This window comes from Papilio xuthus, unplaced genomic scaffold, assembly GCF_000836235.2.
Source record: "Papilio xuthus unplaced genomic scaffold, Pxut_1.1 DF826949.1, whole genome shotgun sequence".
NCBI lineage: Eukaryota > Metazoa > Arthropoda > Insecta > Lepidoptera > Papilionidae > Papilio > Papilio xuthus.
The window spans coordinates 4751134-4771208 of record NW_013531700.1 but is presented as its reverse complement, the minus strand read 5'-3'; the positions used below and the strand labels follow the sequence as shown (position 1 = coordinate 4771208).

Genomic DNA, 20075 nt, shown 5'->3' with positions numbered 1-20075 from the left:
TCTATATGTTTTCCTAGATTTTGTTCTACATCTATACTAATTTTCATAGCGTTCCGCCGTTCTGGAGATACCTAATAACAAACATTAATCAATCCATCCAAAAGTTCCGTATTTATAATATACTAGCTGTCGCCCGTGACTTCGTTCGGATTAGAAAATAAAATAAAATTAGTAGCCTATATGTTCTTCCAGACTATGTTCTATATGTTAGCCAAATTTTATCGAGATCCCTCACTTGATGTAACAAACATACATCCGAACTTCCGCATTTATATTAGTAAGATAAACCAGCGCGTAACCGTGACCTTATTTTATATTAACTGCCAAATAACTTACCATTCTAGTGATTGTACCACGCTCCGGATTACTCTAAAGAGATAATTTATCTACGTTAAACATTACTACTAAAGAATGACGATTTAAAAAAATCATTGCTTTAAATTTACATAATGTTATGACTTGCTGTCTGATATTTTTTGTCTATTCGTGATTATGTCGATTAATAATAACCAGTCATGATTACTAGAGTCATGATGAACAAGCATGATAAGCGATATTATTTGTATATATATTGTTGGTACGCTATCTACAACATAGTGATCTCGTGTTGTGACAGTAAACATGTTGTACATTTTAACTCTTGTTACGGTCTTAGTGGGACTTCTACATTACTATTTTACCAGGACATTTGATTATTGGAAGAATAGAAATGTCGCCGGACCAAAACCAGTACCGTTCTTTGGCAACTTAAAAGAATCCGTCCTCCGAAGAAAGCCTCAAGTGATGGTCTACAAAAGTATTTACGACGAATTTCCAAATGAAAAGGTTGTTGGTATTTACAGAATGACAACACCATCTATTTTGTTACGTGATTTGGATATTATTAAGAATGTACTCATCAAAGATTTTGAATCATTTGCTGATAGAGGAGTCGAATTTAGTATTGATGGTCTCGGCGCGAACATATTCCATGCAGATGGCGACAGGTGGAGAACTTTAAGGAACAGATTCACGCCGCTCTTCACTTCCGGAAAGCTCAAGAACATGTTACCTTTGATGTCGCAATCTGGAGACAGACTTCTTAAATACATCGATGATGTAACCCGGACACAACCGGAACAGTCTATTCATACTTTGGTTCAGAAATTCACTATGACTAATATCGCAGCTTGTGTATTCGGTCTTAATTTAGATGAAGATATGTTAAAAACTTTAGAAGACCTAGATAAATATATATTCACAGTAAATTACAGTGCTGAACTCGATATGATGTATCCAGGAATATTGAAGAAATTAAACGGTTCACTCTTCCCGAAGGTTGTTAGTAAATTTTTTGACAATCTCACAAAAAAAGTACTAGAATTAAGAAAGGGAATGCCATCAAATCAAAAGGACATGATCGATTTAATCCAGGAATTAAGAGAAAAGAAAACACTCGAGGGATTAAAGAAATTCGACAACCAAGATGTAAAATCACTCGAACTGACAGACGGAGTTATCTCGGCACAGATTTTCATATTCTACATGGCGGGGTACGAGACCAGTGCCACCACAATGACATACCTATTTTACGAACTAGCAAAGAATCCGGATATCCAAGATAAACTAATTGCTGAAATAGACGAAGTTCTTTCCCGTCATAATGGAAATATAACCTTTGAATGTTTGAGCGAGATGACATATTTGAGTAAAGTATTCGATGAGACATTAAGAAAATATCCAGTTGCAGACTTCACGCAGCGTAACGCTAAAACTGACTACGTATTCCCCGGCACGGATATCACTATTAAGAAAGGACAAACGATTATCGTATCAACTTGGGGTATTCAGAATGATCCTAAATACTATCCTAATCCAGAAAAATTCGACCCTGAACGCTTCAGTCCGGAAAACATTAAGAACAGACATCCCTGCGCTTATTTACCATTTAGCGCCGGTCCTAGAAACTGTTTAGGTATGTACATCTTTGAATAGCTCCCCATTTATCTATAAAAAACCTATTATCCATTTGCTCCATTTAAATTGTTATTTTTATAACAAACAAGCAAGCGTTATTAAGCGTTAAGCGCGCAGTTAAGTTAAGTCAACAAAATGGGTTCCTTCCTATGCGTCTCCTATTAATTTCATATTCAGAATGCATATTTTGATGTTTACTATAACATGAAGTGGACAGGAAAAGTATTTATATGTATAATTTTAAATATGGAAGTTTATAATTATTATTTTTATGGTTTGCAGGTATGCGATTCGCGAAGTGGCAGTCTGAAGTTTGCATCGCGAAGGTTTTGTCACAATACCGCGTGGAAATGTCAAAGAAGACCTCTGATCAATTTATATTTGATCCTATGCGTCTCTTTGCCCTCCCCAAGGGAGGAATTTATGTGAAATTGGTGCGCAGATAAATTTAATGTATTATGCATAACAGTTCCCTACAAATATAATAAATTATTTAATTTTAAATAAATTCATTTTAACATTTGATTGATCAAAGATTATTTTTTATTTTGATTGCCTCTGTTAAATTTAAGGTTATTCTCTTCTTCTTCTCAGTATATACTGATAGACAGGGATAGCTATATTTTATTCTTCGGGTATTTAGTTAGTGATAATTTAAGGTTATGGCAACATAACACAATCTATAGAGGTCAAAAAATAGTAATCTTTGTAAGTAATATTGATATAAAATATTCCTATTTCGTACAAACTATTTCTGTATTTTTTATGGAATGTATGGATTAAAATGTTCAAAAAGGTTTTATTGACACTATTGCAAAAACCACAGTAATTTTAAAATCTAATTATTAAAGAGCGCGCTTCAATAAATTTTCTTTTTGCTGCAAAAAGCTCGCGCCCTTTTTACATTTAATTCCTTAATTAACCTCCGCATCCGTACGAAATAAGGCTGTGAACAAACTGGTAGAATTATTTACCACAATATATATAATTTTTTTCACACATTTACACTTGTTTTTCTGACAAAATTAAATTAAATTTAACAGTGGTAGAGCCCGCTTTAACATCTTCGCACGAATTGGCCCGGCTCGCCCGGTGAAATACCATGACCACACAGAAGACAGGCGTCAAGTGGAAGAAATTCCACGTAGATGAGTGTGCATTCCGGAGGCCTAATTTAGTCCTCTTTCCCATCCCACCCTTTTTCTTATAAGGAAAGGATGGGAAGTGGAAGTGGACTTTCCGGATGAGAGGATACATGGAAAGGGAAGATATTTTCTTTATGTGCATCCTCTCCTCCGTCGATTAAAGGTAGGCAACGCATATGCAATTGCGTATGTATATGGGCAACACTTCGCTATTTCAGCGATTTCAGGTGGAACGCTCGTTTGCCACCTTATGATATAAAAACAAAATTCCTTTGCATATCCCTATCGATATTTTTCCGATAAAACGTTGAAGTTAAACAAATTTTCATACAATGAAGAGGCGGGTCATATGTAACATACTAACAGTTTTCTGTTACATAAGTTCATTTCAAAATATTATTGAGTACGTAACAAGTTTATACATGATTCTATTAAAATCTGATTCATTATTAGACTTACGTTGCAGTATTATTGTGCAATATGATTCTATGTTGTTTCAATACTCAAAAAAATGTAAAGAATCTTATTAATTAAGTATACGAAAAACACGGTAAATAATAAGTCTTTTAAATGAAGTAATAACTTTAAATGGAAGGATAGCTGACGAATACCACGCCGAGTTATTTCGTGTCGGGTTCTTCCAAAAATTCCGTCCGCAAAATCCCTCGGTTTCAACTCACGCCTTAATCCGTAGAGTAATAACAACATGTAATATAACAATACGAAAGCGTTGTTGTACTGTGAAAAACGTACATTTCAACACTACCAACCCTCCGTCATAATCAATCACACGGTACGATTGTTCCCACGCCATTGTTTTTTTTTTTTATTTTCCCCAACAACGCGTGCATTTCGTACAAAAGATAGTTCAGATGAGATATAAATTATTTAACGGACTTTTGGACACGTTGCGAGGAAAATATATTTTTCATAGAGTTATTTTATTATTTTGTTGGGAAATTTACAAATCTATATATATAAAAGAAAGTCGTTTTAGTTACACTATTTATAACTCAAGAACGGCTTTACCGATATGGCTGAAAATTGGTGAGGAGGTAGCTTAGAGCCAGGAGACGGACATAGGATACTATTTATTCTTTTTTTTTTCGAATTTGTGCCTTGAAGAGCTGCTTTTTATTTAACTTCCTAATATTATAAATGCGAATGTTTAGATGGATGTGATGTGAATAGATGGATGGGTGTTTGAAGATATCTCTAGAACGGATGAACGGATCTCGATTAAATTTGCCATACGTATAGAACATAGTCTGAAAGAACACATAGGCTACACTAAGTTTTTTTTTATATATCCACGCGGACAGAGTCGCGGGCGACAGCTATTTGTAGATATATGTATCCAACATAGAATATGAACTCAATGAGAATGCACATTTACCTTAAAAGATTCAATTTTTTTTGTCGCCAAAAAATATAATTGTCGGGTAGTGTTTAAAAAAATTAAGAAAAAAATTAAAATGCAATAATTCTGGATAACAAAATTAACTTTTTATTTTTGTTACACATGTAATACACAGAGCCTTAAGTATATTTTTTGGTATGAAATTAATACAATTGAATAGGTTTGGAAACTGCCTGTGGAAGACTTAAAGCCTTTACGAGTGCTAGTCAACAGAATAGTCTTCAATGATCGGAATCTAGTCTGCCTGCACGACATGTTTTCTCCTGGTAAGACTATACCTAATCTTATTTAGATTAAAGATTACTTATTAAAATATTTGATTTAATTATCCCTTAAATAAAACAACGTCACATCGTTTTCTAATTAATGAAGCTGGCAAGTACTTTTTCAGTTACAAAGTTAAGAAAAAAAAACAAACAGAGAAACAGCGTAATTTAAGTTTCCGGCAGTGGCAACTTTTAAATTAAAAATTCGTTTTGAATTCGGCTTTGTTGTAATTTACGCGAGGGAATCCTTCGGCAACTTAAGGTTATGTAATACGGTAATTTTAGAAAGAACTTCGGACAATACAATGTTTCTATAGCTTTCTGAACTATAGAAATTCTTTTAAGGGTTTTTTTTATTAGGCTTCCTTTCAATTGACTCCAAATCGTTTACGTAATTGAAAACGTTTGTAGGATGTTTTTAATTTAATGGAAAAGAAACTTAATTTCATTACTGTTAAAGTATAAATTTGTTTATCGACGCATTAAAATATTATCATACTAATAGAAGTATTAAAGCACTCAAAACCTAGAATGTAGTAGAGCGAGAGGTGCGTGTCAGGACTGCGCTTACAGATCTCTGGTCTCTGCTTACCCCTCTGAGTTACGGGCTATATTGTTTTAAATACTACTTACTATGTGTCTTCTTAACATACCTGAAACAAGAATTAAATAAATTAGTTAAATAAGTTGAATCATATTTTAAAAGCACAACATATAAATATATGTATTTCTTACTAATATTATAAATGCAAATGTTTGTTACGATGTATATCCAGAATGGCTGCATTGATTTCGCTGAAATTTGGCATACATATAGAACATAGTCTGAAAGAAAACATAGGCTACTTATTAAAAGTGGTAGAACCCGCTTTAACATCTTCGCACGAATCGGCCCGGCTCGCCCGGTGAAATACCTCGACCACACAGAAGACAGGCGTGAAGTGGAAGAAATTCCCCGTTTCGTCAGATGAGTGTGCGTCCCGGAGGCCTAATTTAGTCCTCTTTCCCTTCCCAACCTTTTCTTATAAGGAAAGGATGGGAAGTCGAAGTGAACTTTCCGGATGAGAGGATGCATGGAAAGGGGGAATATTTTCTTTCTGTGCATCCTCTTCTCCGTCGATTAAAGGTAGGCAATGCATATGTAATTGCGTATGTCTATGGGCAACGGTCACTTCGCTATTTCAGGGATTTCAGGTGGCCGCTCGCTTGTTTGCCACCTTATGATATTAAAAAAAAAGTTTTTTAATTCAGCACAACGGTATCTACAATCAATATTGTATAAGATGGGAAGTCATTAAATATGTACAACCACGAAGACAAGTCCATACAAGTTTCCGTTCATATTTCAAATGCAATGAACAAAACTTGTCAGCGCCAGGGAGTCGGAGGAGTTGGTCTGCAGGTGTATCGCAATCTGTATTCATGAGGTTTCGGACGTAAACAAAAATCGTTAGCCAGTACAACTCACGATATTACAAATGTAACTGTTCAAATAGAAATTTTATTCAACTTTGTATGTATGTAAAAAATAAGAAATAAAAGCGGGAAGAAAACAGTGACATCATTTGATATGGTTGAATCGTAGACGTATTTTTTTTTAATTTTTTTTTAAAAGTCTTATGTTATTTTAACGAAATAGTGTTTTTCACAATTATTATAAAAAAAATCTAAAACAATCGATTATTGGCATCATGTAATTTTTATAAAAAAAGTTTCTTTTATGAGAAAATTCCATTTATATAACAATTAAGATATTATCTGTGATATCTCTATTTCATTATACGTTCACCAATATTGTGCACGCTTTACACGAATCAGTAACAAATTTCTAAGTAAATTAATAAGAAAAAAAACCGAAAACATCCGCTAATTGCGCAAAATGCGAGGATAATTTATCAAGAATATTAACTCCGCAAAAATACAACAGAAAAAAAGATCGAAAACGAACAAATGGCGTGATAATTAGTTCTTTGAGAGAAAAGCGCTGGAGAAATCCAAGATGGCCGCCCCTGATAATTCGTAAACAATATCCCTGCGTAGTGTCGTCACCTAAATATGAAATGCGATGTGACAGTAAGCGGGATAGAAAGTGACAAATCTTTGGGGAGACGAAGTAATATTTCTGTATTATTTTTGCTTTAAGATGACGGATGAGACAAATTCTATTATTACCGACTGATAAACCAATTTATTTAACAAATAGCTGTCGCCCGCGACTCTGTCCGCACGGAATTAAAAAAAGACTTAATTAGTAGCCTATGTGTTCTTCCAGACTATGTTCTATAGGTATATCAAATCTCATAGAGATCCTTTCAGCCGTTCTAGTACCATCCATCTAAGCATTCGCCTTTATAATATTAGTAAGAAGTAAGATGAAATGTTAGAGTACGGTGATATTTTTACGTAGTCAAGTTTTACAAATATCAATTTTAATCACAATTTTTGCAAAATATTCCGCAAATAGTGATACAATTTCGTACATTTCGTTTGATGCGCTGGATATCAATGTTAAACAACTTATTTGCATGACCCAATGACTTCAAAGGAAAGTGATACCATGGTAAATAAATCAAGAAACATGCAAGCATCGGTGTTCAAATAGAAAACAAATATAACATGTAGTCGATATTTTAAATACTATTTGAGAATCATTTAAAATCTTTCTTTACCTGAAATGTATTAAAATCTACGAATAACCGTGAGGTTCTGAGCCAAAAATATTTCTATAAAATATATCATCCTTGCCATTATCTTTGACGGAGATAATAAAATGTTTTAAACGGGGATTTTGGTCTCAGAAACCCACGGTCAGTCGGACAGAAATAAAAACATAGAATATTTATTAAGTGTGAATAGCTAGCTTCTTTTCTAACCGTGGGGTTTTACTGCGACTATTTTTTTTCAACGACAATGAGATCAGTGCTGAGTGGTCCAGAGAGGAACACCCAGCATACAAAGCTGAGTGAAACCTTATCCGGTCAGCATTGCAACACTCTTTGTAAATATTTCCTGTTTCTTATTAATGTTATGTTTTTTGTGTTATTTCTTTATAATTTTGTGCTGTTTTTGCTTATTGCGTTGTGATATTGAAATGATTAAATGTTATTTTATTTTTTATTTATTTTATAGATATCTAGACTTGAGTTTCTAAGACCAAAATCTCCGTTTAAAACATATTGTTGTCTCTGTTTTGTCAACGATCATGACAGGAATGACGATAGCTAGCATCATTAACCAATGGAAGCCTACATTTAGAGAAGACGTAAACGAATTGTGGCGATAAGCAAACTAAAACGCAATACCATTTCCGTCAACACATCATTAACTTGTCGCATTACTCGGTAGTTATGACTACAAGCGATTATGTTCATTATAACCATAATCATAATGAATAAAATGTTATGCGCGAATCATTCATAACTATTATGGTAGCTGGCATTGGTTTGATGGTACCGGTTGCCAAATATGGATCTTCAACGCCTTTTAATAGTTGTAAAGACATATTATAAACATTAACCTTATCTATGGAACGCTCTTTGTTTTATATTGTAAACTATCTGTCTCCCGCGACTCCGTCTTCGTGGAATTAAAAAAAAAAAACCTAATAAGTAGCTGATGTGTTCTTCCTGACTATGCTCTACATCTATGTCAAATGTCAGCGAGATCCATGCAGTTATTCTAGAGATATCTCTTAACAATCATCCATCCATCTTAACATTCGCATTTATAATATTATATTAGTAAGATAGTAAAGACAAGGTTAGGTTAGGTTATTCGATATACCATTCAAACAAATGTACATATTGTAAGTTTAGCGCTTACGGATGGTGCGATTTTTCTATACAAATTTCAGGTGCAAACTAAAGGTTACCTAATTATGTTAAGTCAATGGTAAATAGAATCCGATCAACGTAGAGTTATTAATTTTCTTAATAGTTTTTATTGTTGGCACTTAGTTGTAATTAAAATAATTTTAACAAAGCATTTAAATGTTCAGTAATTCCTCGTTCCCTTTCAATCCCACATATAAGGGTAAACAGCTGTGTAGTGCCTTGGTTAACCACTGGGACCGACTTAGAATTAGTTTGTACATTGTTCTACCGATAAATAGAATTGTTTCCATTAAAATAGGTCCCATTAAAATAATGCTTTAAATTTACTGTTTTCTTTTAAGCATTTTAGAAATAGCAACACACATACAGACAAACCAGAGGCATGGGAACAGACCATTTCCATTTGGCGAGTTCCTGGCTCTATCGTCTCTACATTTAACCCACAAACCCCGCATGCTCCTTGGTTACGGATAATTTCTTAGTGTGTTATCAATTTTGTCTATATAAGTCTGTCTAGCACGTCTCTCACTAATTCAAAGTCGATCTTAGCTTCTGACAGAAGAGATCGCCAACGCCGTCTGTCCTGCGGGGCTAGACAAAGTGCATTCGCTTCGAAGCGATTCCATTATAAACTTCAACAATGTATAGAACTGACAATAACTTGCGATAAATCACGTGATTTTGGCTTGCCAGTTCCATACATTTTTGTAGTTCGTTATTATATATTATGGAATTATATTATGGAATAGCTTAGTAGCGAAAGCATTTTGTCTAGCTCTTCTATGCTGTATCCTGTCATGTAACCTCTAATTTAATTTTTCAATGACATTTTAAGTAATAACTGATATAAACAATGTGTTGATAGTTCGTTCTAGTTTCTTGAATACATCTTTTAATTTCTCATTCGCGGGTATGCTAAACGCGACAGTTACACAAGCCTTAAAAACCGACTTGACCGCTGTCTCAAGGTCGCGGTAATAGGGTCATAAAAGCGAAAGTGCCTCGCTTCGTATCGAGGGCGGGGACAAGAAAGTGTGCGTAAGGCCAATGGCACAAGGTCCCGTATTGTAAACAAATTGGACACGATTCGAATCTATACGGTTCCGTTTTAGCTTTAGGGTTTAATACACATCACAAACTATATTTGTTTTACATTTATTGACCCTATGGATTACTATTGCGTCCCGGAGGCCTAATAGTCCTCTTTCCCTTCCCACCCTTTTTGGAAGGATGGGAAGTGGAAGTGGACTTTCCGGATGAGAGGATGCATGGAAGGGGAAAACAGTTTCTTTCTGTGCATCCTCTCCGTCGATTAAAGGTAGGCAACGCATATGCAATTGCGTATGTCTATGGGCAACGGTCACTTTTCGCTATTCAGCGATGTCAGGTGGCCGCTCGTTCGTTTGCCACCTTATGAAATAAAAAAAAACTATTATTTATTGGTTAGCACAGTTATTCAGACGTTCTTACGGTGAAGGAAAACATCGTGAAGTCAACCCGCACTGGGCCAGTGTTGTTGACTATGATCTAGCCACTTCTAACTAAGGGCAGCTCCTAAACTTTGAGCCTCTCAGTGAGGATATATGGTAAGCTGATGATGAATATTGGAGTACCTAGACTTGGGACGATTCTATAATTTCTGAGTGTTGTTTCTCATTCTCTGTTACAACTTCATATTATAAAAAAGGTAGCAAACGATCGGGCAGACATGAGTTTGCCGAAATAGCAAAACAATTGCCCATAGAAATCCGCAATTATAAATGCATTGCCTACCTTAAATTGACGGATGACGAGACGCACAGAGAGACAATATTTTCCTTTCATATGGGTCATCCTTCACATCCTTTCCTCATAAGAAAAGGTTGGAAAGTGATAAACTAAAATTAAGTCTGATAATATAACATGTAAGTTGCACAGGTAAAAGGTCATAGCACATTGTATTGGTAGATAAAATTGACATGTCGACGTATGATTTTATTAATATCGTCAATAATGGATTGTCTGCTATGTATCCGAACTTGGGCGTTGTTCTATCCTATTTGGATGATGGACGACTGTTTGTTGAAGACGAATTGATTGATATCCATTTGTGTTTTTAATTTTCTTTTATTTACACAAGCTTTTCGATTTCAGCCAACAATTTATAACAACGTAACATTATAAAGAAATAACAAATTAATAACAATTAAATTACAATTTTGTTGTATTATAATAAAATCTAGTTCCAGGGGTTAAGCACTTGATTTGTTATCTGCACGTCCTAGATTCGATGCCAATATGTTTTTCGATACATAAGTACATTTATCCGACGTTCCTACGGTAAAATATCGTGATACAACTTGCACATCTCTGCACAGAAATTCAAAGATATGACCAACGTGCACTGGGTGAGCGTGTTTGACTATAGCCTAGTCACTCCTAACTTAGGGTAGGCTTCGAGACCCTCAGCGGAGACGTATTGCGAGTTGTTAAATATAGTTACGTTGAAATCAATATTTTATTAAATTTAACTTTACAATTGTATTAAGCTAATCTTCATCTTGTAAGCCAAAATTATATATCTACGTCTATAAATAACATATTTCTTTAATTAATTAATTCGTACGCTCTACGAATTAATTAACATGTAATCTGCCATCGTGTCTAACTTCTCAAACACCAACACGCAATATTATCCATACGTTAGACGTAATGTCTTTCACACGTGGGCAGTACACTGCGGTAGAGCAGTAGACTATGCAGTACTACTATCATTAGACACTACCAAAAGAAACTTCCAAAGACAAAATTAATTAGATTAAAAAATAAAATGAATTTTAGTCCGATAAAGTAACATCCATATAGTATTAGAAAATTATCGCTCGTAGAATCGTTAAAATGTGTCAAAAAGAACAGGAATACGAGACAAGCATTTGACTCATAAAATGAAACTATCATTTTTATTTTCTGACTTTTCGAATAGCTCTAATAGTATTTTTTAATAATATAAGGTTACTAATAAGCAAGCGGCCAATGGCACTCGCAAAAATAGCGTAACAAAAAAATGACCGCTGCCAGACATCTGTATTTGCAGATGCGTTACTTATCTTTTATTACCAGGGAAGCATAGAAAGAGATTCCCTTACCATACGTCCCCTCTCCTGCCAATACATGGATGGAAAAGGTACCAATCCATTCCTTGTCTAGGGGTTCTCTTGCCGTTAATATAGCAGTACATGTCTACTACTCTACTTCATTGTACTCGTACACTCGTGTAACATACGGCAATATAGACACGGTAGAGAATTCCCGGGGCGAAATCTGGCTTTAATATTGAATATAAACTCATGATATTATCGCTCGAACTTCGACTATGAATAACGGAGACCTGTAACTTGCGCTTAACTGTGCCCCGGCCGTTTGCGATTTAGATTTATCAACAGGGCTGCTCTTGATTGCGCAAGTTTCCGTTTGGATCCTTAATATGACGGTGTTGCCCTTATTTAAAGCTTGGTTTACACTGCTAATATGCTACAAAAGCTTATTATTCCATGAATAATTAATAATACCTTATCATTGTTTCTAAGTTTTCAAACTGAAATAATTCTATTTGCAATTAATACCTTACAAACTCTTTTATATTGTAGTAAATTTAAATCATAGTTTTATGTAACTAGCTTTCGCCCCTGACTCTGTCTACCATATGTGTTCTTTTAAACTATGTTCTACAACTATGCTAAATTTCAGCGAGATCCATACAGCCCTTCTGGATAAGCCTTCAAACTGGTGGATTTGGCATCCACATCTTATATGTATAAAAGAAAGTCGTGTTAGTTACACTATTTATAACTCAAGAACGGCTTCACCGATATGGCTGTAAATTGGTGAGGAGGTAGCTTACAGCCAGGAGACGAACATAAAATACTATTTATTCATTTTTTTGGATTTATGCCTTTAAGAGCTGCTTTATTTAACTTACTGATATTATAAATGCGAATGTTTAGATGGATATGATGTGGATGGATGGATGGGTGTTTGAAGATATCTCTAGAACGACTGAACGGATCTCGATTAAATTTGGCATACGTATAGAATATAGTCTGTAAGAACACATAGGCTACACTAATTGAGTTTTTTTATGTATCCACGCGGACGAAGTCGCGGGCGATAGCTAGTTTATAATATTAGTAAGATTTTTAATTCATCAATTTAAATAATGCTCCGTAACATCAAACAGATAACAATATTAAACAGATAATATAAGACGCATGTAAACTTTTCCTTAAAACGTAATGACGTATAATATCTTATCTTATATCTTTAAATGAGCAAGTCTTGTGTGTATATATATATAATCGGAATCTCGGAATCGGCTCGAACGATTTTCATAAAATTTAGTATACAGGGGGTTTCGGCGCCGATAAATCGATCTAGCTAGGAATCATTTTTAGAAAATATGATTTTATTCGTTTAGTAATTCGTAATTAAATATAATTTCCAAAAAAACAATAAAAAAGCGGTCATCCAGGTACTTTAGATAAGACGCCGTAACTAAGTTGTCATGGTAAGCACTAGTTTTAGTAAGCAGTTATTTCACGATGACACAGATTATCAAGAACAGCACACTCATCACGAGTACTCATATAACTGTTCATTAAAAAAACGATTTAATTATAATAAATGTATAAATATAACTTTCTGTAATTATCTTTTGCAAATCATTGTTACTTATTTTTACATCGTCTGGATGATTTGTGTTAGCAAGTTTTACATTTAAAAACAAATAGAAAAAAAATTAGTAACCTATGTGTTCTCCCAGACTATGTTCGACATTTATGTCAAATTAGCTGTCGCCCGGGACTCCGTCCGCGCAATATAAAAATGATAGGAGCCTATGTGTTCTTCCAGACTGTGCTCTATGCCTTCAAACATTCATCAATCCAACAGTTTATTTAAATCTGGAATCTGGAATGTAAAAAAGGACAAGTAATACTTTGTAATAAATAAAAAAATAGCAAATTTTTAACTCAACCAAAGTAATTTTATTCACTCTAAATTCTACATACAAGGCAATTGCAATGTTAAAAGTAAACTTGCGAGCACAAAAACTTAAACATCCATGTGATACAATCTCCGTAGATCAGGACACAAAAGACCTTGTTCTTTGTCCGACACTTGCCGGCGAACGCTCCAAATATCAAAGAATTTATAACAAGTCTGTGAAAATTCTTGCTGACAACGAATACAATGACAATTTAAACTGAATAACAAATACAGTGTATATAAAATTAAAGAAATAATATTTTTTTAAATGAAACTAACTGAGGCCCATGATTCCGTCCGCGCGGAAATTAAAAGAAAACTTAATTAGTAGCCTATATGTTCTTCCAGACTATGTTCTACATCTATGCTAATTTTCAGCGAGATCTATACAGCTGTTCTGAAGATACCTTCTAACAAACATCCATCCATCCATCCATCAAAACATTCGCATTTATAATATTGGTAAGATTTTGTTGTTTAAAAAATGTGTTAAGTCCACAGTTTATAAAGTGTAATTTTCTCATGAACTTTTCGTTCACACTATGACATATATACCAACCATTGATTATTTTCAATGTAACATGTGCCATTTATAAGGTTCATACATATAGGCGGACGCGGGCGCAAGAGCGGGCGACTGTCATTTGCGTGTCGCGCCCGCGCTTACGTTGTGTGAACACGCTCTTCCATCACCATATGTCTGAATCCCGCGCTCTCGCGCGTTATAACCCCACTTATTAGGATACAAAGCCATATTAATTATTTAAATACCAATATTAAATTTAAAATTATTTTGATACTGTGAGATTAAGACGTTGTCTATGACTCTTTGAGATATTTTCACATCTTTTCGTTGTGTCAGCTATATTAAACATAATTTTATTTATCAAGTTTTATGTGTAAACGGTACGCCGACATGACCTAAACAACGAAAAATACGCAACGTCATTAATATTGTGGCTTACGTGACATTTAAAGTTAACCTCCATGACAAGGTTTACTTCCCTGATTACTCCCAAACTTCATAATTAGGTGAGGCGGGGGCCAATAATTAGGCGAGGCGGGGGCCAATAAAATCTAATGAAGCGCCCCCAGCGGCAGTTAAAGACATCCGTGCTTACCGTATTCCATTTTGTTTCTTATTCATGTCGTGATGCTGCTACGTGTTTGTCGATTCCTTAGTTAGTATTATTAAGAAAGTTAATGGCCTGTCCAGTCTCTATATGTTCTAGAACAGTGGTTTCCAAAATTATTTTGTCTACTGCCCACTTTGAGAATAAATATTTTTTTTAGCGCCCCCATATTTTCACATATTTAAAAACCAGTATAAGTTCAAATTAAATTAATTAATTATTGTGACCTATATATGTATATTAACGGAGAATTCTAAACGAAACTTTTACTATAACCCGCAACTTGAGACTTGCAGCGCCCACAAGGGGGCGTTATCGCCCACCTTGGAAAAGACTGTTCTAGAACGTGTCTCTGATTTAGAGAAGTAATAATACATTTTATAAAATTTTCTTACTAATATTATAAATGCGAATGTTTAGATGGATGGATGGATGTTTGTTTGAAGGTATCTTCAAAACGCCATATCGAATCCGGCTGAAATGTGGCATAGACGTAAAACGTAATCTGGAAGAACACATAGGCTACTAATTTTTTTTTATTCTACGCAGACGGAGTCGCGGGCGACAGCTAGTAGCTTTACATATTCTGTGTATACAAAGGTTTAATGCAACAGGTTTATTCTAAAATTATGAACTGTGCATTTTGCCGAATTCAGATGGCCACTTCTTCCTTTGCTATCTTATAATATAAAATATCGTTTTATTTCAGTTTTATTCCATCCATCGTCCGTCTACGTTATATCCGGGGTCATTCACCCCGGTATTTATCAGAATTTATCTATAATATATTTGACTAATCTAAGGCTTTGATTTAACAGCCTATTGTTCATACGTAATTGAGGTAAACTATTTTTCTGGGGTCGGAAGTCATTTTTATTCGTGATTTGAATTTTTTATTTCTTATTAAGAGTAATCTAATAGAATATCTAGAAGTTGTTTTTTAAAAATATACATTATGAAAAGTGGGTTTCTGAGACTAAAATCCTCATTTAAAATATTGGCAGTTTTAAACAGAAAGTTTTGTCAAAACTAATGACAGGGATAACGATATGTTTTATAAAGATTTGGGTCTCGGAAACCGTCAGTAAAAGGATTTTTACATTCAAATCTGATTCCATTTTTTTTTGTAAATTTACTATTATTTCTTATACCATTTCAACTAAGCTCTAGGCTTGTGCTACGGTTTACAATAGTCGAATGACAGGATTCAAACCCCCGACTTTGCGATCGGAAATCCGTACCCTTAACCGTTAGGCTATTGACGCTTTTATGTTGGTGCTTAAGATCAAATTAGTATTAACATTGTTTGGGGATTTAATTACATAGAAAAACTATCGAAGCAATCCGTCTAGTCTCAGTAGAGTTGTATAAAGGGGTCTAGTATTAGGCAACGTGAATATTACATGTAGCATAGACCGTGTTACGCATATACATAAATGATTACAAATGACCTTAGGCTTGTAACTCGGTTTAGTTAACAAAATGGATTGTAACACGTGGCTTAGATAATAAAATAGAATGTAACACAATTGTATTCTTTGGATTGTGTAACAAAAATATATTTCTATAATGCTAAACTGACGAAATGTATATAACAAGGTATATCTCGCGACTCCACCCGCGAAAAGATATTAGTATCCTATGTGTTCTTCCAGATTATGTTCTACATCTGTGTCAAATTGCATTAAAATCTGTTGAGTCGTTCAGAAGATACATTCTAACAAACATTTATCCTTCCAACTAAACATTCGCATTTATAATATTAGTAAGAAGTTTTCTTACTGTTGTGAATGAATTTTAATGTACCCTTTTAAAACATTTGGATCTCAAACTTGTCCTTTTTTATTTAAAACAAAAAAAATTTAAACAAATTTTATCACACCCTGATTTTTCGCGAAGTACAAGCGTTAATCGTTTAAAACCGAACATCGGATCGTTACATCGAAGAGACGCATAATCATAACGATAATGGACTGAAAACGTCTCGCTACTAAACGAATATCAAAATCGATTAAGTTGCAAGGTCCATTAATTTTTATGTAGGCGCTGAAATCACGTTTGAATTTCATACTACAGATTAGAGATTGTACATGCTGTTACCGATTTGATTTGATTTTTACGACAATTTATCACTAAAAAGTAATAATGACATTCAAAAAAGAACGTACTACCTCCTATAAAAAAGCTTGCCAACCAACTTGTAGATGTTCGTAACGTTGTTGGCGCTCGCCTTTAGTCCGCCAACAAATTGCCTTTATTGTGGTGTTGGTCTTCATTTGATAAGGCTCAGCCAACATGTATAGCTTAAGGCAATTAGTAAGTCTATTATCCGACAAAAAAATATATTAAAAATGGATAGTAATATGCTTTAAGCTAGTTGAATATTTAACAATAACGCAAACTTAACTTAAATAAAATTAAAATTGTCTAGATTTGAACGAAAACTTTCATACAAAAAGTCGATTACTCGACTACTAAGCTATCACTGTTTCAAGTAACATAGTACATAAATAACGAGGGGCTCGGAGCCTACCCTAAGTTAAGGGTGATTAGGGCATAGTCAACCACGATGGCCAAGTGCGGGTTGGTTGACGTTACACATATCTTTGAATTTCTGCTCAGATATGTGCAGGTTGCATCACGATGTTTTCCTTCAGCGTAAGAACGTCGGATAAATGTACATATGTAAATCGGAAATCGAAAAACACATTGGTACATGGCGGGATTCGAACCCAGGACCTGCAGATTGCAAGTCAAGTGCTTGACCCCTGAGCCACCGACACTCTAATAAATTGGCTAAATTGGTTAAAGTACATGAATAACATTAACTAATTTTAAAACATAATGGCGTTTCGACGTTCATGCCACGAACAAAATTACAATGTCGCATAATTTCCTCACGTAGTATTAATAAATTAAGAAATCGTTTTCAGAAATGTGCTGTTATAGCTAAATAAACTTTTGATACAATGGATCCTCACGTCCGCACATTCCAAGGTTCAATCACAAAATAATTGTTACACAAAAGGCAAACGAGCGAGCGGCCACCTGAAATCGCTGAAATAGCGAAGTGGCCGTTACCCATAGACATACGCAATTGCATATGCGTTGCCTAACTTTAATCGATGGAGGAGAGGATGTACAGAAAGAAAACATTTTTCCGTCCCATGCATCATTTCATCCGGAAAGTCCACTTCCACTTCCCATCCTTTCCTTATAAGAAAAAGGGTGGGAAGGGAAAGGGGACTAAATTAGGCCTCCGGGACGTAAAACATGAAAAAAAAAATAACTAGAAGCCTATGTGTTCTTTCAAAATATTTTCTACATCTATGCCAAATTTCATCTAGGAATGTTCAGCCATTCTGAAGATACCTTCGAACAAATATTTGTCGGTCCATCCATACATCCAAACAGTCGCATTTATAATATTAGTAACTAGATGTAGCACGCGACTCCGTCCGCGCGGAGTTAAATATAAACTTAATAAGTACCCTATGTGTACCCAGACTATGTTCTACAGCTATGCTAAATTTTAGCGACTTGAATGGATGGGTGTTTGAAGGTACTTCCAGATTGAATGCTTGGAGCTTAATGAAATTTGACTAATTATTTTTTTTTTAATTCCGTGCGGCAAGAGTCAGGGGCGACAGCTTATATATATTAAATATATATCATCATCATCATCAGCTCACTATACGTCCCCACCGAGGGGCACGGAGCCTACCCTAAGTTGAGGGTGATTAGGCCATAGTCAACCACGCTGGCCAAATGCGGGTTGGTTGACTTCACACATATCTCTGAATTTCTTCTCAGATATGTGCAGGTTGCATCACGATGTTTTCCTTCACCGTAAGAACGTCGGATAAATGTACATATGTAAATCGGAAATCGAAAAAACACATTGGTACATGGCGGGATTCGAACCCAGGACCTGCAAATTGCAAGTCAAGGGCTTGACCACTGAACCACCGACGCTCTATAAATAATAAAATATATATCCCTGTTAATATTAAAATGTAATATTTAAATAGTGTTTAACGAGGCGTTAAAATTAAATTACATATTAAGTCTGTCGCTGACAAAATGTTAAAGACACGACCCCACTCACCAGGCTGACATAAATTGCGATCTCATTAAACCAATGCAATATATTTTCCACGTAACCAAAAACTTAGGTTAATGACATTTTAACCTTCTTAAAGGTCGAAGTAACCTTGTCAGAGATTTTGCAACTAATAGGCGAAATTAACCCTTATTGTGGCCAGATTGCTTTTTTGAAGAAAAGCAAATCACAAAGTTAAAAAAAAACTAAGTTTAAAATTATTTTATAGTGATCGTATATTTTTCTAAAGTTGTATGTATGGTATGCTATACAAAATGAACATAAGAGTTAATAAAATGTGATCCACTTTTTAAACGACTTCAAAAAGGAGGAGGTTCTCAATTCGTCTGTATGTTTTTTAATGTTAACAACTACTAGCTATCGCTTGCGACTCCGTAAGCGCGCAATTAAAAAAAAGATAAGTAGTAGCCTATGTGTTCTTCCAGATTATGTACTACATGTGTGCCAAAATTCATCGAGATCCGTTCAGCTGTTCTGTAGATACCTTTAAACATCCATCCATTTAAACATTCGCATTTATAATATTAGTAAGATAAAGTAAGAAGTAAGATTACAAATGCATACAAGATACATATTTTTAAGCTTTAAAATAATTTCAAAGTGGACAGAGTTATAAAGTATTTTTATTGATGACAATTCTAATTTAACATTAACATAAAACAACTTAACATATTACAACCAGAAGTATTATATATAATGCGAAAACAAAATCACTCGTGTCGCAACGGTTTGTTTACCATATGTCTAAGCTTGGTTCATGACGTTTTGGATATGTCAAAATCGACCAGCTCTTACTGCTAGAGCCATCTACTGAAAAACAGCGAGAACTTAGTTGCGCACCTAATATTTTTTTAAAACGATTAGAAATGTTTGGTAGTATAAAGAAAACGGGTATTTATGCGTGTTTGTGATTTTCTGAAAAATCAATTTTACTTCTAAACTCACGTCACGTCAAATGGAAAAATTAAAAAGTTTACTACCCAACCAGTTGTGCGTCACGGCTTGGTATCGTAAATAACGGAAAAACTAAAAAATATCCAATGTTACGTGGAATTTAAAAATATTCAAATAGGAAATATGTTGATATGTAAATAAAATGACACGATCGCGATGAGATTATTATTAAAGGCTTAAAAAAGCTATTTTGTTTTAGAATATTCCATACCTAATTTACGCG

The 20075-nt window shown here is 34.5% G+C and overlaps 1 protein-coding gene across 1 annotated transcript; it reads left to right on the top strand.

Annotated features, from left to right (window-relative positions):
• Window positions 1-596: 596 nt before the first annotated feature.
• On the top strand, window positions 597-2455 carry LOC106120835 (cytochrome P450 6B1). Its single transcript, XM_013316294.1, has 2 exons — window positions 597-1954; window positions 2239-2455. The coding sequence occupies exons 1-2, from the start codon at window positions 622-624 to the stop codon at window positions 2400-2402; spliced, it is 1497 nt and encodes a 498-aa protein (XP_013171748.1). The 5' UTR covers window positions 597-621; the 3' UTR covers window positions 2403-2455.
• The last annotated feature ends 17620 nt before the right edge of the window (window positions 2456-20075 follow it).

Bases quoted from the DNA above. Each gene is read 5' to 3' on its own strand.
- LOC106120835 (XM_013316294.1), top strand. From the start codon at position 622: ATGTTGTACATTTTAACTCTTGTTACGGTCTTAGTGGGACTTCTACAT. The intron at 1,955-2,238 runs GTATGTACATCT...TATGGTTTGCAG, and splicing joins CGGTCCTAGAAACTGTTTAG to GTATGCGATTCGCGAAGTGG.